The sequence below is a fragment of the Trichechus manatus genome, unplaced genomic scaffold, assembly GCF_000243295.1.
Source record: "Trichechus manatus latirostris isolate Lorelei unplaced genomic scaffold, TriManLat1.0 scaffold00019, whole genome shotgun sequence".
NCBI lineage: Eukaryota > Metazoa > Chordata > Mammalia > Sirenia > Trichechidae > Trichechus > Trichechus manatus.
In genome coordinates this window covers 365,193-373,528 of record NW_004443955.1, presented here as the reverse complement: position 1 = coordinate 373,528, position 8,336 = coordinate 365,193, and the positions used below count along the sequence as shown (strand labels likewise).

Sequence of the window (8,336 nt, the reverse complement as noted above, 5' to 3'; positions counted from 1 at the left end):
GATTGTATACTGGCGTTACGCAGAGTGAGCAGTCCTGTAAGTTACTGACAGCCTAGGTTCTCCAGTCCGATTGTATACTGGCGTTACGCAGAGTGTATTAACATCTACTAACGCCATCAGGGGGAGAGGAGACACACTGCAAGCTTTAGGGTTATAGATAGTTCATAAAAGACACTTCTTTTCATTAAAAAAGTGACATGACCATAATTGAAAAGTTTCGGGCATTAGAGAAGAGAAAAATAATCACCCATACTCCTACCATAATGCAATTACTCTTAGCGTTTTTGTATTTTCTTCTTTTTGTGCATTTTTTAACACTTGTGATCATGCATTACATGTAATTATCTTAACAATTTTTGTATCCTGCTTTCCCAATATTTTTATTTTTTTGTCAATCAAACTTTTTTTCTACTCTGGTATATTTCATAAATACCGAAATAATGGTATGAGTTAAGAGTGTCATTAACTGTGTACTGGCTATGCATGGATTTGGTATGAAATCCTGTTTGTGTTGAAATAACCACTTCAATAAATATTCCTAATCTGTTCTTCAAAATTGATTAAAAATAATTAAAATAGCTATAAAGAAAAGTATCTGCAATAAGTAAAAACAGATCAGATCATTTGATTTAAACTTTAACCATATCTTTTTATTATTGAAGGTCCATTTTAGCTTCTTATCTTCTGAAGGAAAAGCTCAACATTTTGGGCAAATTGGGGTGTCTGCTAAGCTGTGCGGGTTCTGTCGTGCTGATTATCCACTCCCCCAAATCTGAGAGTGTGACGACTCAGGCTGAGCTGGAGGAGAAGCTGACCAATCCAGGTAATTCCTTTTTAGCAACACTGCCAGGAAAGCTTGCCAAGAAAGGCACCAGGAATCTAGACTTTTTAAAACTCTGTTTGTGATACTTCCTGGAGGTTTAGTTGAACCGTTTGATCTACTCTTTCATCTGTTATTAAACGTCTTATTTTCATCATGTACACTCAACTGCAGGCTTCCCATCTTCAGCTCTCTCCTTCTGGTGTGTGAGGAGTCACTCTGGACTCCTTTCTGGAGGTGCCTCAGGAGCCTGGGAAGGAGCCAGAGCGAGTCTATTTGGGTCCCTGTTCTGCATTTGTGATCACTACTGAACACCTGGAGGACACCTCCCAATCAGTGTCTGAGAGGAAGCTGTCACACCTTTTCTCCCAGCTCTTTCCCCCTGCACGGGTTCCTCTTTAGCCTCTTGCGCCTTTAGCTTCTTAAAAGGCCTCCCTACTTGTTTGTCCTCTCTCCCATCCCTCCTCCTGATCCCTCTGCTGGTAGACTTCTCTTCCTAACCCCCCCGCCAGGCAGGAGGCCCCTGCTTGCTCCTTCTAGAACCTTTCCGGCCTGCACCTGTCCTGCACCTGTCCAGTGCCCCTTTCCCCGCAGTTCCCTCAGCCTCTGGAGTCCGAAGCCGGCCCGCCCTCCCTCTGCAAAAAGCTATGCCCTTCCACGAGCCCAGCCCTGTGAGCCCGGGCCTCCCAGCCTAGGAGCATGCACGTTGTGCGCTTTGCCGACTGCCAGTTTGTGAAGACGCAGGCAGGTCTGTGCGTGAGCGCACCTGCTTGTCCCAGCCTTGCTCTTGTTCTCCCTCTAGGGTCACCCACCCCAGCCCGCTCTCCCCTCTGCACACACTGTGGCGGGCCCCATCCTGACAGACCTGTGCTTCCCCCGGACGTCATCGCTTTCCTCCTTTGTGATGCCTGTGTGCCTGCACAGCCGTGTTTCTCTCAGATTTGAAGCTCTTTGAGAGCGTAAACTGGGTTTCGTTTGTCTCTCTCCACCCGTAACCAGTTGGTAGAGTTGATGCCGACTTATAGCGACCCTATGGGACAAAAGAGTAGAACTGCCCCATAGGGTTTCCAAGGAGGGGCTGGTGGATTCGAACTGCGGACCTTTGCAGCCAAAGCTTAACCACTGCACCCCCAGGGCCTGTATTTATTTTTGACCTATCATAACTTATTGTTTTTGACACATGCAATAAAAAAAAATAATATCTACGTAATAAAGTTGGCCTTAAAGCATAGGTTTTTACTAAATTACTTCCGGTAGACCACCACCAAGGAGCCCTGGTGGCAGGACGGTTAAACTGGTTTTCCAACTGAAAGGTGGGTGGTTAGAACCCACCAGCAGCTCCGAGGGAAAAGACCTAGCGATCTTCTCCTGTAAAGATTTCAGCCTCGGAAACCCTATGGGGCAGCTCTACTCTGTCGTTATGAGTGGGAATCTCCTGTAAGGCACACAACAACGACAGACCACCAGCAATTCTAGATGGGTGCTAGCACACAACTACCTCCCTACCGCTGTCCAAATACAGATGTCTCCATTACACAAAAATCGACCATCATTTTGTACCTCTCAAGGAGCAGTGACTGGCATAGCAACTGACGTGGGTAAAATTTTAAAAAGCGATTCATGGTGAAATTAGCCAAGGCTATATCTCCGTGTAATTTTTTATCCCTAAAGTTATTATTATGATATTCACTTCCATAAAAACCAAAATATTTCCAGTATTGTGAGAAATGAAAGAGTACAAAGACATGAATAAAGATCTGAGAACTAGATTTGAGTGTCCTAAAGGACTACTCTTTTTAAATTTCAAAAGAACCTTCCAAGTGCTTTTTTTTGTTTGTTTGCATTTTTTATATTGTAAAAAATATAGATAACACGTTTGCCAGTTCAACATTTGTCACTTATACAATTCATTGAAACCAATTACATCAATCATGTTGTTCAGACATCACCAATATCCATCCCCATAAATAAAAACTTTATGCTAGCTAGACAAAGATTTCTCTCTTTCCCTTTCCCTTCTGTCCCTGGTAACCAGACATAAAGAGAAATGAAGTCCTGATACATCTGACAACATAGATGAACCTGGATAACATTATGCTGAGTGAAATAAGTCAGACACAAAAGGACGAATATAGTATGATTTCACTAATAATGAAAACTTAAAATAAGCAAATGTATAGAGACCAAGTGCTTCTTTTTGATGAATGTGGGAGATACTGATATATCCAGTCATAACTTACTATTTATACAAAAACATGTCTCATTTGAATAGCACCATAAAAATTTTCATGAAGATAATAATGGTAGCAAAAAAAGTTTTTTTTTCAACATGAAAAACTTTTGGTTTTCTTACCTAGAATATAAAATGGCATTATTCTACTCACTTAATATATTAGAAGGGGTTTTTTTTTTCTTCTTATTTTTTTAAAAGGTAAAAGCACTGGAATGAATTCTTGTCAAGTAACTGTCTCAGAAAAATTTAAAATCAGCATTTGTTTATATTCCTCAAACTCCTGATACATGAGCTCTAAAATTCAGAGAGGAGAAGGACAGGAAAGGCTAGAAGGAAAGTTCTCTGAAGAGAATACAGTAATATAAAACTCATTCTCAGTGGGGAAGATGTCATCCAAGAGACCAAAAAGTGGTTGTTGGGGGTAAAAAAATCTTACTCTTTTTATGTATAAAGCACAGATACACATACAGTACATAAACAGATATACAGTTTATCTGTGGTGGTAAAATTTCTTGAGGGTGGGCAGTTAGGAAATTACTGTCTAAAATGGTTCCTGATGAGGATAATGATGGGGAAAAAAAGTTGAGAAATACTGATGCAAAGTAGCAGTCACAAAGCTGACAGCCATCTGGCTGCTTTTACTAAAGATAAAATAAGAAATGAAGATTGCTCACTGAAAATAGTATTCTTTGGTCTAGCTTTTCCTTTTGGAGCAGCCCAATTTTTACCAACAGTCTCTAGGGCATGTTGTTGTCATCTCCCTCCTCCAGTCCCCTCCTTGCCAGCATGGTTGGCTGGTCACCTTTTCTTTCCTGCCCATCTCGGCTGCCCACAGCCACCTCCAGCCATCTTACTGCCTGGGACCCTCCTGAAATGTAGTCTGGATTATCCTTTCCCAGCTTAAAAGCCCTTTGCGACTCCCTCTTCCCTTGAGAGAAAGCCCAAACCGCTCTACACTCAGGCAAAGCTGCTTTTCTTACTACTAAGCTGCACACTTGCTTTCAAACTGCTTCTAATTCTCTCCTCCCCACCGCCCGCCCCCACGCCCTTTGTAGACATGCTGACCTTTCTGCCCACCATTGCCCTTTCTCACGTTTGTTGGTCAGGCTCCCAGACTTCTTTCAGCTGTCATTCCAGTGTCTCCTCCCCCTGGGGAGTCTTCCTGGATGCCCCCCACCCTTCATCAGAGTCTCCAGAGTTCCTCTTCATCTCCTTTGGGAGGGAACCTCCCATGGCCTCCCTGCTGGTTTGCATATCCACACCTACTGAGTTTGCCAAGCTCTGTTTCCAGCGCTGTCAGCCCCTATACCTAGCACTCCCTTTATGATCTGGGAATGAAATTTAGGGAAAATACAACCTCCTTGTACACATAGTTTCAAAGCAACCAATAAAATATCCTAACTGTTATATAAAGGAGAAATAGCAGGATGGCACTTTACATAAAGTATGCGTTTCAATACATACACTGAAAACCAAAAAACCAAAACCAAACCCACTGCCTTAGAGTCGATTTTGACTCATAGGAACCCTATAGGACAGAGTAGAACTGTCCACAGGGTTTCCTCGGCCGTAATCTCTACAGAAGCAGACTGCCACATCTTTGTCCCACCGAGAGCCTTGTGGGTTCGAACTGCTGACCTTTTGGTTAGCAGCTGAGTGCTTTAATCACTGTGTCACCAGGGCCTCTAACTACATGAGAAGACATATTGAAGTAGGCAGACCCTATACCACATGAGAAGTCAATGAGAATCTGGCAGCTGCAAATACAAACTGACATGGGATGTCCAGTTACTGACTCAAACACTAAAGGGCGTCTTGCCATCAGCAATGCGATCCTCTGAAATAAAGAATTACTTTTTTTTTTTTTTTTGGTCAATTTTTTAAAATTGTAGTTTAGATGAAGGTTTACAGAGCAAACTAGTTTCTCATTAAACAGTTTGTGACATTGGTTGCCAACTCAACATGTCAACATTCTCCCCTTCTCGACCTTGGGTTCCCCATTACCAGCTTTCCTGTCTCCTCTTGCCTGCTCGTCCTTGACCCTGGGCTGGTGTGCCCGTTTAGTCTTGTTTTGTTTTATGGGCCTGTCTAACCTTTGGCTGAAGGGTGAACATGAGGAGTGACTTCAGTACTGAGATATAAGGGTGTCCAGAGGCCATACTCTTGGGATTTCTCCAGTCTCTGTTAGACCAGTAAGTCTGATCTTTTTTGTAAGTTAGAATTTTGTTCTACATTTTTCTCCAGCTCTGTCCGGGACCCTCTTTTGTGATCCCTGTCAGAGTAGTCGGTGTTGGTAGCCAGGCACCATGTAGTTGTACTAGACTTCGTCTGGTGGAGGCTGTGGTAGATGTGTTCCATTAGTCCTTTGGACTAATCTTTCCTTTGTGTCTTTAGTTTTCTTCATTCTCCCTTGGTCCAGATGGGGTGAGACCGGTGGAGTATCTTAGATGGCCTCTCACAAGCTTTTAAGACACCAGATGCTACTCACCAAAGTAGCATCTTTTATAGTTCTTTATAAACTATGTTATGCTAATTGAGCTAGATAGTCCTCAAGACCATGGTCCCCACAGCCCTCAGCCCAGTAATTTGGTCCCTCAGGGAATTTGCTGGTGTCTGTGGAGCTTCCATGACCTTGCCTTGGACAAGTTGTGCTGGCTTCCTTAGTATTGTGTACTGTCTTACCGTTCACCAAAGTTACCACTTAACTATTGTCTATTTAGTGTTTTTCCCTCCACCCCTCGCCTCCCCTGTAACCATCAAAGATTGTTTCTTTTAGCATGTAAACCTTTTCTCGAGTTTTTATAGTAGTGGTCTCATATAATATTTGTTTTTTTGTGATTGACTTATTTCACTCAGCCTAATGCCCTCCAGATTCATTCATGTTGTGAGATGCTGCACAGATTAAAGAATCACTCTTGATGAAGTTCTGATTAAAGAAAGAACAATCTTCCCTTAACTTACATGGGAAGTTACACTTCTGAAAAATTGATTATATATTCATGTAAAACGTTTTTTAAATACATAAAGTAAGTTCTAGGTTCTGATTATTATAAACATTTTTCACTGACAAGTCCAAGGAGATATTTAGAAGTTGTGAGAACAGGGTGATTTTTTTCTCGTGTGGGACTGTCTGCACAACCAGTGCTCCTTGCCTCTGCCCACTGTAGGCAGCCCCCAGTTATTGCAGCAGTCACAGATACCCCCTGCAGCTTTCCCACCTATCCTCCTGCCCCCACTGGCCAGGTCCCCTATCTGCCTATGATAGGCATTCAGTAAAAGGTTTGTTTAATTGACTGTCTAAACTAAGAAAATACATCTTGTGAATGGCTTTTTCTTTTTTTTTTAACCTTAAAGCATCTAAGTTGATATTTACTATTACTAATAGAGGACTTAAGGAGCCCTAGTGGCACAATGGTTAAGTGCTTCGCTGCTAACCAACAGGTTGGTGGTCCCAACCCACCAGTGACTCCACTGGAAGAAAGACCTGGTGATCTGCTGCTGTAAAGATTACAGCCTAGGAAACCCTATAGGGCGGTTCTGCTCTGTCACACGGGGTCAGTATGAGCTGAAATCAACTCCATGGCGCACAACATAAGTAGAGGACTTATTTATTGATATTGAAACATTTAGGAGCTATGACTGTTTTCATGGTGAAAATAATGGTGAGAATAATTTTTGTGGAGTGAAATCAGTGAATCTGGTAAACTCAACCCAGAATACTAGGGTGCCTGCCTGCCCCAAGCCCAGGCCAGACCCTGCCTTCTGGAGCAAGTCACCCCAAGAAAGACAGTGATGGGGGACCCCCTGGGTCACGGTGTCTGGGTTATTGCCCAGGGTCACCATCTGCCATCTGTGTTCCAGTGTTTGTGGGCTACCTGTGCATCGTGCTCCTCATGCTGCTACTCCTCATCTTCTGGATTGCACCAGCCCACGGGCCCACCAACATCATGGTCTATATCAGCATTTGCTCCTTGCTGGGGAGTTTCACCGTGCCTTCCACCAAGGGCATTGGGCTGGCAGCCCAAGACATCTTCCACAACAACCCATCTAGTCAGAGAGCCCTCTGCCTGTGCCTGGTGCTCCTGGCCGTGCTTGGCTGCAGCATCATCATCCAGTTCAGGTACATCAACAAGGCACTGGAGTGCTTTGACTCCTCAGTGTTTGGGGCCATCTACTACGTCGTGTTCACCACACTGGTCCTGTTGGCCTCAGCCATCCTGTTCCGGGAGTGGAGCAACGTGGGTCTAGTGGACTTCTTGGGGATGGCCTGTGGGTTCACGACTGTCTCTGTCGGGATTGTCCTTATACAGGTGTTCAAAGAGTTCAATTTCAACATTGGGGAGATGAACAAATCTAATATGAAAACAGACTAGGATGAAACAGGTGTTGGGTGGCTTGAGGAACAGTAAATGGATATAGTTTCTGGTTCTAATTTGATGTGAAGTGGAAGAGATTCCAAATAACTGATACTAGAGTTGCCCATAATGAATGATCCACCAGGACAGATGCCCACACCCTGAAACCGCTTGCAGCAAAGCATTACTCAGCACCACAGTGGGTGCCCAGTCCTTTGGAACCTGGAGTTGCTGAAAGGTTGCCTGGGTGTCATCTCTCTAATGAGAGGAATCTCAAATTTTCATTCTCGTTAACCTGGAAGCTTTCATGAATACTCTTTTCTTTTAAAGCATTTTAACATGATTTAAACAAAGTAAAGATGGCCTCTTTCTGGTTAGTTTTTGTAAAGGAACAGATACTCTTACTCGGATTACTTTGGAAATGCGGAAGTTGTTTTGAAATCTGATTCTGTACAGTAAATGCTCTGGTAGTTGTTTTATTTTGCATTAAGCATGTATAACATTCAGGTCTTAGTTATCTAGTGCTGCTATAATAGAAATACCACAAGAGGATGGCTTTAACAAACAGAAATTTGTTTTCTCACAGTTTAGGAGGCTAGAAGTCCAAATTCAGGGTACTGGCTCTAGGGGAAGGCTTTCTGTCTCTGTTGGCTTTGGGGAAAGGTCCTTCTCTCTTCAGCTTCTGTTTCTTGGTTCCTTGGAGATCTCCATGTGGCTTGACATCTATCTTCCCCCATTTCTGCTTGCTTAGTCTGCTCCTTTTATATTTTGTAAGAGATTGACTCAAGACAAACCCTGTACTAATCCTGTCTCAGTAACATAACAAAGACAGCCTATTCCCAAATGGGATTATAACCACAGGTATAGGGGTTAGGATTTACAACACATGTTTTGTGGGGACACAATTCAAGCCATAACAGGTACCTTA

General features: G+C 43.2%; 1 protein-coding gene across 2 annotated transcripts in view; it reads left to right on the top strand.

The window, feature by feature from the left end:
• The window catches only part of NIPA1 (NIPA magnesium transporter 1), a 33,301-nt gene extending 25,335 nt beyond the window's left edge, over nucleotides 1–7,966 (top strand). For both annotated transcript variants that reach the window (XM_023727838.1, XM_023727837.1), the window contains exons 2-3: nucleotides 663–823; nucleotides 6,915–7,966. In XM_023727838.1, coding sequence (XP_023583606.1) covers nucleotides 6,947–7,426 — 480 coding nt within the window. In that variant the 5' untranslated portion in view covers nucleotides 663–823; nucleotides 6,915–6,946 and the 3' untranslated portion in view covers nucleotides 7,427–7,966. The remainder of the gene's footprint in view (nucleotides 1–662; nucleotides 824–6,914) is intronic.
• The last annotated feature ends 370 nt before the right edge of the window (nucleotides 7,967–8,336 follow it).